This window comes from Poecilia reticulata, chromosome 18 (assembly GCF_904066995.2).
Source record: "Poecilia reticulata chromosome 18, P_reticulata-male-v2, whole genome shotgun sequence".
Lineage (NCBI taxonomy): Eukaryota > Metazoa > Chordata > Actinopteri > Cyprinodontiformes > Poeciliidae > Poecilia > Poecilia reticulata.
This window is the reverse complement of record NC_088847.1, coordinates 25,322,776-25,338,020: the sequence shown is the minus strand read 5'-3', so window position 1 is coordinate 25,338,020 and position 15,245 is coordinate 25,322,776. Positions and strand designations below refer to the sequence as shown.

The 15,245-nt window shown below is 41.9% G+C and overlaps 1 protein-coding gene across 6 annotated transcripts in view; it reads right to left on the bottom strand.

Moving 5' to 3' along the window:
• Positions 1-9,210, bottom strand: part of LOC103460904 (butyrophilin-like protein 2) — a 55,853-nt gene extending 46,643 nt beyond the window's left edge. For 2 of the 6 annotated variants that reach the window (XM_081598917.1, XM_081598918.1), the window contains exons 1-2: positions 9,071-9,199; positions 8,841-8,964 (exon numbers count right to left, since the gene is read on the bottom strand). In XM_081598917.1, coding sequence (XP_081455043.1) covers positions 8,841-8,964; positions 9,071-9,142 — 196 coding nt within the window. In that variant the 5' untranslated portion in view covers positions 9,143-9,199. Of the gene's footprint in view, positions 1-8,840; positions 8,965-9,070 lie in introns of all 6 variants that reach the window. The other 4 variants (XM_081598921.1, XM_081598919.1, XM_081598920.1 and 1 more) reach the window with 4 other exon arrangements.
• Between the last annotated feature and the right edge of the window lie 6,035 nt (positions 9,211-15,245).

The window sequence follows — 15,245 nt, the reverse complement described above, 5'->3', positions numbered from 1 at the left end:
AGTATTCCGCCCACCAGCCCACAACGTCCCAAATTGAGGTCAGCAGCACACCATCCCCACTATAAACAGTGTTGGTGCTGTACTGCTACCCCCTCCTGAGACGCCGGATGGTGGACCAGAATCGCCTCGAAGCCGTACGGAAGTCTGTCTCCATGGCCTCTCCAAACTCCTCCCAAGCCCGAGCTTTTGCCTCAGTGACAACCCAAGCCGCATACCGTTTCGCTCGCCGGTACCCATCAGCTGCTTCTAGAGTCCCACAGGCCAAAAAGGCCCGGTAGGACTCCTTCTTCAGCTTGACAGCATCCCTCACCGAAGGTGTCCACCAACAGGTTCGAGGGTTGCCGCCGCGACAGGCACCAACAACCTTGCGGCAGCAGCTCCGATAGGCCGCCTCGGCAATGGAGGTACGGAACATGGTCCACTCAGACTCAATGTCCCCCAACTCCCCCGGAACGTGTTCGAAGTTCTGCCGGAGATGGGAGTTAAAGCTCCGTCTCACAGGGGACTCCGCCAGACGTTCCCAGCAGACCCTCACTACACGTTTGGGCCTGCCGGGTCTGACCGGCTTCCTCCCCCACCACCGGAGCCAACTCACCACCAGGTAGTGGTCAGTGGACAGCTCCGCACCCGAGTGTCCAAGACCTACGCCTGCAAATCCGATGAAACAATGACAAAGTCAATCATCACACTGCGGCCTAGGGCGTCCTGGTGCCAAGTGCACATATGGACGCCCTTATGTTTGAACATGGTGTTGGTGATGGACAATCCGTGACGAGCACAGAAGTCCAACAACAAAACACTACTCGAGTTCAGATCGGGGTCCGTTCCTCCCAACCACGCCCCTCCAGGTCTCACTGTCATTGCCCACGTGAGCGTTGAAGTCCCCCAGTAGAACAAGGGCCCCTTGTTCTAAGGACTCCTAGAAGGGTGGGTAATCTGATCTGCTGTTTGGCCTGTAAGCACAAACAGTCAGAACCCGTCCCCCCCACCCTCACTCCCTCCGCCTAGCTGCACCCGTAGGCGGAGGGAGGCTACCCTCTCGTTCACTGGGGTAAACCCCAACGTACAGGCGCCGAGATGGGGGGAAACAAGTATGCCCACTCCTGCCCGGCGCCTCTCACTGTGGGCAACTCCAGAGTGGAAGTACGTCCAGCCCCTCCCAAGGAGACTGGTTCCAGAACCAGAGCCATGTGTCGAGGCGAGACAGACTATTTCTAGCTGGAACCTCTCAGCCTCCCACACTAGCTCCGGTTCCTTCCCCACCAGAGAGGTGACGTTCCACGTCCCAAGAGCTTCTGCAGCCGAGGATCAGACCTCCAGGGTCCCCTCCCTCGGCTGCCGCCCATAGCACAATGCACCCGACCCCTTTGGCCCCTCCGACAGGTGGTGAGCCCATTGGAAGGGGGACCCACGTCTCCTCTTCGGGCTGAGCCTGGCCGGGCTCCGTGGGTAAAAGCCCGGCCACCAGGCGCTCGCCATCGTGCCCCACCTCCAGGCCTGGCTCCAGAGTGGGGCCCCGGTGACCCGCGTCCGGGCGAGGGAAAACCTATTCCAAAAGTTTATGTCCATCATAAGGGGTCTTCGGACTGCGCTTTGTCTGGTTCCTGTCTGCCTTGGGTGACCCTACCAGGGGCATAAAGCCCCAGTCAGCATAGCTCCTAGGATCATTGGGACACTCAAACCCCTCCACCACGATAAGGTGGCAGCCCAAGGAGAGACGTGCAAATAACGTAAACAGTGATGTAAACAGACATGCAAATAATTGGTATTCATTTTAATTGTAGTTTAATTTGTTGTTTTTAAGACTAGTTGTGGGTAGTCTTAAAAACATTATTGCGATTGATTTATCGCGATAAACGATAAATCAATGAATTTCACAATAAATTAAACCCATCGACCTCATTTTAATCATCAGCTTTATCGTCTCTTCCTGCCTTTTTTTCCTTTCTGTTGATGACACTGAATGAAAAAAGGCTCAGCTCCGGTCTTGTGTGAAATTCTGCCCCCCTGTGTCGGGAGCGCGCATTGCAGCCAGAGAAGTGGATCCGGCGGATCTGACCATTTTCACGGCTCTTCTGATCGATTTCTCGGTAAAAACTACTCATATAATCATGTCAATGTTGTAACTTTCAGTTTAATCGGCAGCTATCAAAATAAAATACATAAATAAACGAGGTCTTGTGTGGAGGTCTTTTTACGCTGTTTTGTGTTATTTTAAACACGAAGTGAATCGATCTTTTTTTCAGCTTTTGTCTCGTAAGCCTGACAAATAAGTCAGTCAACAAACACAGATTTCCAACACGTTGTGTGCATTTATAATTTTTTATTTCTGATAAAGGAGGAGGAGGGAAGCTGGCCGACAGCAGGTCACAAAAATAAAGACTTCCTGAAAAGATCAGAGTGTAAACTTTTTGGTAAATCCCGTTCTACATCTTACATTCTACATTTCATAGCATTTTTATATTTAATTTGTTTTTTATTTTTATTGGTAACTTGATCTGTGTGTATGTGTATGCTGCAACTGCACAGTAATTTCCTGTCTGGTATGAATAAAGTATTTCTATTCTATTCTAATGTAAAATATGACATTACTGGGTTAAGGAAATGTCTAGTATGCTATCACATAATAATTTTTGAGAATTTGGAAACAGTTACTTTTAATTCCCAAAGTTATTGGAGGAGAAGAGGAGAGAATGGATATTTCAGCTGCCTGGAATAATGTGTTCGCCCTCTATAAAATGGAAACAAATTAATTTACCAGCAAGTCTTTAACTGTGTTCATTCCTCTCTTCATCAACAACAAATCCTCAAAGTTTGAAAACTTTTGCTCTTTATTTACCAAAGTTAGGAGGGGAACCATATTTTAGTTGTCTGTAGTAATCCTTTCTCCCTGTAACATTAGAAAAAAATAAACAAATTCTGTGAATTTTTAAACGTTTGGTCTTTATTTTTTCCATATAAAGTTTGAAAAAAATATTGTGATTTTTTGAAGTCCAAAATGGTTTAAATAAATATGACTGTTGGTTTAACGATCTTTATGAAATGTATTTTATGTTTAAATATTTATCAACCATTTACAATTTTTTTTTCTGATATTGCATCTAACAATGTACATTACAATATAAAGACATACGGTGTTTTGTGGAAAGTCAAAAATCACGTGATTCTATTCCTAAAATCAATTATGCAAATGTGCAAATCCGCTTGGTGTTGGGCAGGATGTTTATCACTTTTTGCTTTATGTTTAGCCAAATATTTCATTAAGTCAACACTTCTCATAAATATGGACAGTGTGGAATATGAAACGGTCTTTAACTATACAGTTAAAGGCGAATATCCACCGCAGTCAACAATAGGCCTGTCACAATAACAAATTTTGCTGAGCGATTGTCTAAAAAATTATTGCGATAAACGATAATATTGTTTTAAGACCTTTTGACACTGATTTAATGGAAATGACTAATACTGCATGCTATTTCCCGCCATAGATAGATACACTTTATTTTCAAAAGAGCACATAACACTGGAACTGATAAACAAAATGGCCAACAACGAAAATAAAATGGATTCTCAGTCTCCATTAACAAAAAACGTACTTGAATAAAAACTAAACAACAAAAAGCCAAAGTGGAAATAAATACTGCATTCAACCAAAACAGTGCAGATTATAAAGTCTGTATGCTATATTGTCCTTCAGTAATCTCTAGATTTAGATAGACGATGGGCACATCCCACTACCTGATGCAGTAGTTAATACTACACCATTTTTTGCCCCTATTTTCCCCTTAAGATAATCTTAGATCTACGATTGTCGCTGGTGATTTCGTAACCAATCATCCTGCAGTGCGTGGTGTGTTACGGTAGATCGTCGTGGCCGCTCCGATCTAAATCAGGGGTTTTTCCCCGACTGGGAGCCTAAAGCTGAATGTGACAGGTAGCCAATCAGAAAGCCGGATTCTTCTCCTGCTTTCTGAGGGGAAAATACGGAGGAGAATCCCAAACAGCTGACACAGCGCAACCCGAAGTCCAGCGGACATCGGAGATGATATGTGGAAACAACATTAATGTTTAGTCAACGTTTCGTGCAAAGAATATAGAAATGACAAGGGGAGGAGTTGGAGCCAAATTGCTACCTCAGTTGATGAACCCGGTAAGTTTTCAGCTGTTCTTCGTTAACGTGACATAAATAGGTTATAATGATTTTCATTCAGTCAGGACTTTACGCCGAGCCACATGCATCACAGGTAGATTCTAGTGAAGCATTGATTAATGCCTAGTTTTAAAATTAGTTAACTGGACTTGTAGCCATTATTTTGTGCCCATGTGGCTGGACACCACACGGCACGACGAACCCGATCGAACCGTTATACCTGGGATTTCTGTCGGCTAATGTGTCTCTCAGGTTTAGAAAATGGGCCGACAACTCGCTTGGCTGCAACTGTATCGATGGCAGCTCTTCTTCTATTCAGTGTTTGTAGCTTCTTGGTGCAGCTCCGCTTTCCTACTGGTAGCTTCACCGCAGCAGTTCAGCGTTACACCGACTGATGACGTTTTTATTATTTACTTGTCAGGTCGTATTATAGAGTTAACGTCAGTGCTGAAATAATCCGGTATACCCAGCATCTTTGAATTTTACCAATAAGAGCACCGGGATTTTTTCCGTTGCTTTAAAAGATTTACGCCAGTCTATTCATCGATGTCCTTCCCCACAGCCCCGCACAGTAGGGGATACAAAAAAAAATAAAAATAAAAATGAGGATGACGCGAACATTGTGCAATACTCTGACACAGGAGAACCAGGACATAGAACGGAGCAACGAACTAGCTGTGAATCAGGATCGAGAATCTGACGCTGAACAGTGAAAAATCCATATGAGTGGCAAATCAGGTGAAACACATGATGATTAGGCAGCGCAGCAGGTGATGAGTGAAGATTACTGATGGTGAATAAACAATAAAATAAATGTAGCAACAGGAAAGAAACTAAAGTGGACACAGCAATAAACCAAGAGAGGATAAAACTAATCAAATGAAACTAAATGGAAATGAATGAAGAACAAAATGCAAAAATAAACTAAGAAACTAAAGTAAATACAGAGGAATAAACTGGTATGGCAAGACCTTTAGAGCAATAATTAACACAGAGACTGTATGGCAAGAATAAACAGACACTATTTCCAGATAAAAGGTAAAATAATATTGTTTTAGTGTCATGGGTTTGTTGAGACCACATCTAGTACTGAGAATAAATATATCTTACAGACCATAACAGTAAAGAACTGATCACTTATTTATGTTTTAATTAGATTTGATATATTTATTTCTTCAATATTATTTTTCATGTCAGTGTTAATGTCATGAGGCTGATGACTCCATGACACTTTGACTCATTAGGATTTGATTAAGAACCAGATTTGTTCTTTGTAATTTCTGTCCAGTAAAACTATTAATCTATAATCAATAGACAGGTCTATATAAAGATATAATCCATGTTTCTGTCTCATATTTGTATGGCATTAAAAGGAACTTTAGTTTTTCCACTGAAAGCTCTGGTTTGCACAATAAATGCCATGTGGGTGAAGTTTTATGGATGATGCTCTGATGTCCCATTCTCCTGAAGGCAGCACAGAGCTGCACCACCAGAAACACTGAAGAGAAGAAGAGCTTTGATTAATGTAGTTACAGTTCTATCCATGTTTTAATGCTGCAGCTCAGTCGGTTGCTAATAGTTCAAAGTTTAAACTGGCATGTTGAACATCTTTTATCTGGTCATTTTGTGGAATATTTAACAACTAGAAAATGGAAAAGAATAAGAATATATTCTCCACTCTGATTGGCTGTTAGGCCTACAGATTTTAACTTGAATGTTCATTACATTTTTCATAGACGCTGTGAAAATAATTTCTATTCTCATGACTTTTTTGTTCTCTGGGAAATTATTTTTGATGATAAATACAGAAACAAGCATAAAAATCAAAACATCTACAATAGTGATAGTAATATTAATGATAAAATAATAGTCAGTGCAAAGTAGCCTGCAAATTCTTTGGTGGGGGGGAGGGGGGGCTGGATAAAGGCTGGGGGGGCTGGGCTGAAAAAGGTTGAGAAACACTGGTTTATAACCATGTTTGGGATTTGTGAAAGTTTTGTCTGATTTGTGAAACTTCAAAAAGCAATAATTTTTACCCTTTTTATTGGTCTCGGTCACACAAGATCTGCTCCAATTCCAAATCTACAACATCTTGACTCGTCAAACTGGACCAGATTATTTTCAATTAATAGAATATTTAAAACCATGTTGGATGCAGTTTTTTTCAAATTCAATTCTAATTCAAAACCACTTTATTAATCCCAGTGGGAAATTAAATGTTGGTGTAACTCATTAATTATTCAGAGTTATTGTAGATGGTGATGGTTGTTGGAAGGAAAGATCTTCTGCAGCGGTCTGTTAAGTGAAGTTTCATAAATCAGATAAAAGTTTCACAAACCCCAAACATGGTTATAAATATTCTTCTTGAAGAGAATAATAATCTAATACAGATTTGAAGTGTGTAGATGTAGATTTTTAATCAGAGCAGATCTATAATGATCCAGATGCAAAAAAATTGTGAAAGTCTAACTTTGAGTTTTCACAAATCAGAAAAAGGTTTCACAAATCCCAAACAAGGTTTTAAATATCCAACTTGAAGAGGAGAATAATTTAGTCCAAGTTTGAAGAGTCTAGGTGTCGTAGTTTTTAAACTAGAGTTGATTAAAGATGCGAAGGTAGTGAAAAATTAGGTGGAATCGCCCTTTACTATTGGAAGCTGGAATTGGAAACCAGCTTCAGCTTCGTCCTGAGGACTGGAAAAGCACCGTGTTAGAGGCATCAATCAAACACATAAATACTGGAGTGTTGTGAAAGTTATACCCAGGGGTGAAAGTAAGGGGGTACTGGTACCCCTATAAGATTTAGCAGGGGTACGCAGTACCTGCAAGAGGAGAGAGGCTGTCTGCTGTAAAACATGAATAGGTTCACTGTGCAGCTGTGAGTGATTAGTTTTTCCAAGAACAATCTAAAAGACTTAATCAGTTAATGAATAGTTTTTTCCCCATTTCATATCGTTTCTGAACTGTTCGTGACAAACTGAACGTCGCCAGGACGCTGAGAGCAGCACGTCCTCCTCTGATTGGCTTAAAACGTTCGTAACTTAGAACAACGAAAAATGTTTTTTAAAGCGTGTTCATATTAATGACCCAACAACAATAATAATCTCAGTAATTATTGGTTCAACAAGGTGTTACGTAATTCTGTGCGTTTCGGTTCCATTATCAAAATAACCATCAGATCAGGAGATTAAAATGAACTAATCAACCACCGCTGTGATCATGAGGCTTATTAATGATCGCAGAATAAATATCAAGCCTGAAAACCTGATATAACGGACTGAATGTTTTTAACATAATCTCTGGTCGGCTTGTGGAGGTTATTCTCAATTTAAAAAAATCCTATTTATTCATTTAAAAACACAACGGCTGTACTTAAATGACAGAGAGAGTAAAAAGGTGCGAGTGGTTTAGAGTTGATCACCTGTTCAGGTTGTTTACCTTTGTTTACCTTTGCTGTGGCTCTTTACAGTCGCTGTAGTTTCTGAACAATCAATAAACGACAAACTTGGACTAATTACCTCGTTTTGTGTGACGTCATTTACAACAAACATCAAACACGGTAAATATGTTTCATTAAGTATTTAACAAACAAATGGCTTCTACCTTGATAATTATGTGAAATTAAATTAATATTTAGAAAAAAATAGTTTGGTGCTTTGAGCTCAGAGTCTGAGAGGCTTTTTCTTTATCAAACAAATTTTTTGCCTCTTATTTAGTGGAAATATTGATGTTGATGAGATTTTCTCCAAAATAACCTTTTTCAACCTTTATAGCTCCACTGTTGAAACTCTAACATTCACAAATGAAATAAAATCCAGTCCAACATCTGGTTTGAGGTGATTCCTCTGGAACCTGTTGGAGGAAAAACATCCCAACTTCAGAAGATGAGCTTTAACCTAACAGAGCTCTGTGGTTCCTCCTGTCAGTATGAGAGTCAGGGTGAGGAGGCGCCGGGTTAGGAAGAGAAGCTGCAGGATCTTCAGAACCAACAGGTCATGATGCTGGGCTACTGATTATCCCTCTGTCTGGACACAGGACCAATAGAACCAGTTTAAAATATAAAATTAATGATTATATGCCAGACATGGAAAACTGGGATGCTCTCCATGCCATGATGTTCAGGATTTAGGTCTCATGGCATCTCAAGGTGTCAACATTGCAGCCAGTGGGCTGAAGGAGGAAATACAGCTTTATTCTGTAGCAATTCAAGAGATACCAGCTTTTATCGCTTCAAAAAAAAAAAATCGGCACAGAAACTCCAAAGCACACAAAGAATATATATATATATATATGTCACACACACACAAACACACACTTTTGTCATAGTACCCTCAATAATTTAAAACTACTTTCACCCCTGGTTATACAAGTCTAAAATCTCCTTCAGTGCATCAGTGCAAAAATACACGTCTGTGCCATGTTTGGGTTTAAAACCGAATTGATTCTCAGAGGTCAATACAAACTCGTCCAACCTAATTAATGGGATTCTTTCTAAAACTTTGGACAGACTACTAGCTAAATCTATGGGTCGGTAATTCTCCAAAGAGCTCATCTTAGCCGCTTTGTCCTTCATGACGGGTACCAGTATCAGAATGTTAAATCAGGGAAAGAGTTAAAACATGTAAGATACCGGTTCTTAATGACTAGACACGACTGTAAGTACAGTTTAACTGTTTCCAGCTGAATCTCACCTGCAGCAGAGACAAACTGCATGAAGGCCAGAGACAGCAGGAGCAGAGACGCAGTCAGAGAAGAAGAACCCATTTCCGGGTTGGTTCGGTCTCTCCGGTAGAAGCTCGGATTCATGCGACGTTTCTACGTGGAAAACATTTTGTCGGGACATAAAAACACTGAAGTTTAACTTAAACCACAACAAGCTCTTAGAATAAATTAAATAAACTCTGAGAAAGCGAAAACTCACAGCGTGCTGAGCCCTGCAGAGGCGGAAAGGGTGGAGGTGAAGGTGGAGCTTATGATGCGTTCCAGTGGTCATGAAAAACTGGGAAATCCCGACTTCCCAGTCTGAAAAATCAACGGGAACACCCCACGAAATTGGACTCCCCAATAGGAAACTTAGATCATCTCAGACTACCCCTTACCAGTTGTAAAGCTGCGTTCAGATCGAACACGATTTGACTGTCAGGGACTTCCGGTAAAGTACCTTTACCGGAAGTCTCATTTAACGTTACGCGTTTGGAGTGAGCACAGGGGAGCAACTACAGACTTTCTGTGCTGTATGCGAACACATCATCGGGTTTAATATGCCCATATAGCTCTCCCTTATTCACGCACTTATGAAATACAGTAATACTATTGTGGACTTTTATTTTATGTTACATTTTACAGCAGGTGATAATCTCAATCACATGCAAAAAAGGTTTGTAAGGTAAAATATGTAACGCTCAGTGCTCAGCAAAGTTTCTGTAGAGGAAATATGAAATCTGAACAGCCTGGACGCTGTCAGAGTTTAAACACTAAACTGTTACATTTGGTATCTTTGCACAGCTGCAGGTTTGTGTCCGAGGCATTGGTTAGCATGTTTTGCACTTCGTAGCTTTATAGGAAGGAAGGTTATCCAAATTAATAAAAATAATAGTAAAATAGTGTTGTTGACCACCAAACACTGTATAAAGATGTCACAATTTTTCAACAGAAAGCCCTAACAAACATTTTTAATGTAGGACAAATAAATGGTTTCTCTTCACACTCTTTACTATTAATCTTTTCCTTTCGGCCTTTTCCCTGTAGGGGTCGCTACAGCGAGTCATCCGTCTCCATGTAACCCCATCTTCCGCATTTTCTTCTCTCACACCAACTACCCTCATGTCCTCTTTCACTCCAGCCATAAATCTCCTCTTTGGTCTTCCTTTTAATCTTTTAGTATGATATATTTGTCGTTTATATTACTGAATAAGGTCAACACATTCTTTTAAATCCCCTGAATTCAACCTCACTGACATTGTTCTGCCTGTAATGTCGCGTTTTCCCACTCATATATTTTTTAATTCAGGATTGAGTGTTATTCGTTTTCCCCAACAGGTGGCAGTGTTTCACTTAACAGATGTTACGGCCAGTGGCCTTGTATGTTTTCCTTCTATCCGCGTTGACTGTTCCGGCGCAGGAAATACGGCGGCCATCTTGGAGAGGTCGTCCCTCCTACTTTGCTCAATCAAAACAGCAGAAGATGCCTCAGCACTGAGGGATATTGTTGTTCTGATCAATGGGTTCACAAGTAAGATGGACATATTATTGTGTATATATTGTGATTAGAATATTACTTCACTGTATTTACGTCCACCATCGAGATACCAGCTAATATTAGCTACAGTGCTTGGTGTAATACGGGTTCAGCCGCTATGAAGGATAACTGAGATTCTGTAAATCTAAAAAAATTAATTATTCTCTAACATTGACTTGGATTATCTGACACAAGAGCCTATATTAGAAATGAAACAATGTAACACATATTATAAAACTTATATGCGTTATAACATTTGTAAAGTAACTGGATGTCCACACACGTGTTCAGCTTTCACCAGAAGCTCAGAACCAACACAACATCACATGAGGAGCAGGACCAGACATAAGAGTAGACCCCGCATTGGCTGCTCCGGCGCAGGAACTACACCGGCCATCTTGGAGAGGTCGTCCCTCCTACTTTGCTCAACCAAACAAAAAAGATACCTCAGCACTGCGGGATATTGTTGTTCGGATCTATGGACTAATGATGCGAGGGCTCCACAGACAACATTTCTGTAATGCTCAGAACTGAGGACCCGAAATTTCAGTCAGACACAAAGTAGAAAAACAAGATCTTCGAGGATCAGGGTATGGGACAGGCAACCACCAGTGATGGGACAGGAACCTCTGAGGACAGAGAAGCAGGTTAGTGGGTTGTAGTCTTGAGGGTCAAGGCTGAATAAGAAAAACCACTAACCTTCTTAAAGTGTTGTGGAGGATGAGGAGTCCAGGCAGCACAGTGGTTAGTGACAGGTGACACATCCAGGGAGGAACAGAACTAGGAGGTCAAGGGGTTGGGGCAGGATCAGGATAGCAGGGCAAGGCAAAACTTATCTGAGGGTCAGGCGAAGAGCGGTGGTCAGGGCACCGAAAAAGGGTCCAACACATGCAGGCAATATCAGGCAGACAAATCCAGGGGCGAGGCAGGAGGCAGAGGTCGAAAGGCAGAAGCAGGGTCGAGTCCAGAAAACAGAGGCCAGTGAAGTATCCGATGCGGGCCAGACAGGGCAGGGAAATCCAAGAGACAAAAAACGTGTTCGTGTTTCCACCGGTTCGTGGTCAGGAAGAAATGCTGGATATCTACTCACACCAAGGCTTTCAAAAATCTGGCACCGTCTACCTGCCTGAGAGCTGAATATAACTGCTGGTGAGCAGGTGGAAGACATGAGACTGATTCTGCTCCAGCCAGCAGCATGAAGGTGAACCAGGTGAGCTTGATGGAGAGGTGAGTGCTGAGGAGAAAAACAAAGCAGGCAGACGGGCCAGAAACATGACAATTTCACAAGTAAGATGGACATATTATTGTGTATATTTTATGATTAGAATATTACTTTACTGTATTTATGTCCACCGGTGAGATACCAGCTAATATTAGCTACAGTGCTTAGTGTAATACGGGTTCAGCCGCTATGAAGGATAACTGAGATTCTGTAAATCTAAAAAATTAATTATTCTCTAACATTGACTTATGCCCCTTTTCCACCGGCTCTACTTAAACAACCCGGCTCCAACAACCCGGCTCGGCTCGGCTCGGCTCTGTTTCGGAGTGACCGCGTTTCCACCGCCCTTCTCGGCTCTGTAGCAGGGTACCGCCTCCTGGTGGCGTGGGGGTGTAGCGCCCCGCCTCCAGGCTCTGTGCAGTGCTTTGTTACATGCGACCTAACGCGAGTTGTTGTTTTTCTGATACAACAGAAGAAGAGAGAGCTGAGCTATTTTTTTTATAGCCTGATTGCATTTTTCTGAGACTTCAAGAAAATGTGACAGTGGGAGGAAAGCTGCGATGTGGTGAGGAGGAGCTGCGATGTGGTGAGGAGGAGCTGCGATGTGGTGAGGAGGAGCTGATCTCCGCCCTGCAGCGGGAGGAACGCAGGTGGCTCAGACGGTTCAGGGAAGCTAACGATGATTTTAAACTACGATAAAACTTGTAATAGTGCCGAATATACCTGAGCTATTGTTAGTCAGGGTGTTGCAAATAATTAAAAAATGTCAGAATTAATTCATAATATATTCCAATGTGTTTTCATGTTGGTGAATTCAGACCATCGTGGTTCTTCCTGCAGCTTTTGGGTCGCAGGATCTCATCAGTGTCCGTCTTCCTGCTGGTCAGTGTTGACCTTCAGGATGTCCAGACCTTCACCTTCTGGAGCAGGAATCACCTGAGCTCAATATGCTGATCAAACGTTTCTGATAAAAAAGTGTCTGATGTTCTTAGAGTTGAAGAGCATTAACAATCTGTTGTTTTTAAATTCTCAATACGTTTAATTATGATTCACCTGATGTCCAAGTTATACTGAGAACAAATAAATCTTTATTCCTTCTAATCTGACTGCTTCCTCTTCCATGATTTCACATTTTGGACACTAAGAGTTAAAAGTTTAAACTCAGTCTTATAATTAAGGTTCCAGGTTTTGGACACATTTTCTCACTTTCTTACATTGAAGGTTCTGCAGGCAGACAGATAAACAGTGAGTGGATAGAATGATGATTATAAACTAGAAACTAACACGATTTGTATTTTGGGTTCTTGTTAATAGCTGCCCTGATAATAATGTCAAAATGTTTGGTTTGCTGAATAATGTATTCAGTTTTGGATGCTTCATTGGTATCTACAATGTTAATGAAATATTTATATAATATGTTATTTTCACTCTTGCTAAAGCTCCTCACATTTTGGGAGGATTGTATTGTATTGCTCCCTGGTAATCAGATTTTATAGCATATAGCACTTATATGTAGATAAATAACAGAGTCACTAATGTGGATGTTGCCTAAACATAAGGAATTATTTAAAACAGACATGTTGCTATATATATATATATATATGTATACACTGCTCAAAAAAATAAAGGGAACACTCAAATAACACATCCTAGATCTGAATGAATGAAATATTCTCATTGAATTCTTTGTTCTGTACAAAGTTGAATGTGCCGACAACAAAATCACACAAAAATCATCAATGGAAATCAAATTTATTAACCAATGGAGGCCTGGATTTGGAGCCACACACAAAATTAAAGTGAAAAAAACACACTACAGGCTGATCCAACTTTAATGTAATGTCCTTAAAACAAGTCAAAATGAGGCTCAGTATTGTGTGTGGCCTCCATGTGCCTGTATGACCTCCCTACAACTCCTGGACATGCTCCTGATGAGGTGGCGGATGGTCTCCTGAGGGATCTCCTCCCAGACCTGGACTAAAGCATCCGCCAACTCCTGGACAGTCTGTGGTGCAACGTGACGTTGGTGGATGGAGCGAGACATGATGTCCCAGATGTGCTCAATCGGATTCAGGTCTGGGGAACGGGCGGGCCGGTCCATAGCTTCAATGCCTTCATCTTGCAGGAACTGCTGACACACTCCAGCCACATGAGGTCTAGCATTGTCCTACATTAGGAGGAACCCAGGGCCAACCGCACCAGCATATGGTCTCACAAGGGGTCTGAGGATCTCATCTTGGTACCTAATGGCAGTCAGGCTACCTCTGGTGAGCACATGGAGGGCTGGGTGGCCCTCCAAAGAAATGCCACCCCACACCATTACTGACCCACTGCCAAACTGGTCATGCTGAAGGATGTTGCAGGCAGCAGACCGCTCTCCACGGCGTCTCCAGACTCTGTCACGTCTGTCACATGTACTCAGTGTGAACCTGCTTTCATCTGTGAAGAGCACAAGGCGCCAGTGGCGAATTTGCCAATCCTGGTGTTCTCTGGCAAATGCCAAGCGTCCTGCATGGTGTTGGGCTGTGAGCACAACCCCCATCTGTGGACGTCGGGCCCTCATACCATCCTCATGGAGTCGGTTTCTAACCGTTTGTGCAGACATATTTGTGGCCTGCTGGAGGTCATGTTGCAGGGCTCTTGCAGTGCTCCTCCTGTTCCTTCCTGCACAAAGGCGGAGGTAGCGGTCCTGCTGCTGGGTTGTTGCTCTCTTAAGGCCTCCTCCATGTCTCCTGGTGTACTGGCCTGTCTCCTGGTAGCACCTCCAGCCTCTGGACACTACGCTGACAGACACAGCAAACCTTCTTGCCACAGCTCGTATTGATGTGCCATCCTGGATGAGCTGCACTACCTGAGCCACTTGTGTGGGTCGTAGAGTCCGTCTCATGCTACCACGAGTGTGAAAGCACCACCAACATTCAAAACTGACCAAAACATCAGCCAGACAGCATCGGTACTGAGAAGTGGTCTGTGGTCAGAACCACTCCTTTATTGAGTGTGTCTTGCTAATTCCCTATAATTTCCTTCTGTTGCCTTTTCCATTTGCACAACAGCAGGAGAAATTGATTGTCAATCAGTGCTGCTTCCTAAGTGGACAGTTTGATTTCATAGAAGTTTGATTTACGTGGAGTTATATTGTGTTAAGTGTTCCCTTTATTTTTTTGAGCAGTGTATGTACACACACACACACACATACATATATATATATATATATATATATATATACATACATACACTTTTTTTTTTACCATCCAGCCAGAATTAAATAACTGGAATAGTTGTGTAAATTAAAGACAAAATGCAATTACTTGTAAGTTTTAGACCTATGCAGGCAAACAGCCATGGATAAAATACCACCATCGTTTTCTTCAAGTTTATTGTTCATTCTACAATTAATAATTCATAACAATTTGATTAGAGAACTGATATCTAGTCATTTTACAATAGGATGTCATATGACATGTTTTATTATCTCACAATGGGGGAAACTCAGATTTAACAGCAAAATGAGAAACAATCCGTAGATTCACACAAAGATAAAAAAATGACGGTAACATGCTGAACAATATTGAGTTATTTATAACTAATGTGCAACTAAGTGTCTTCAGAAGATGCCCATGTTGTGTTTGAGTCATA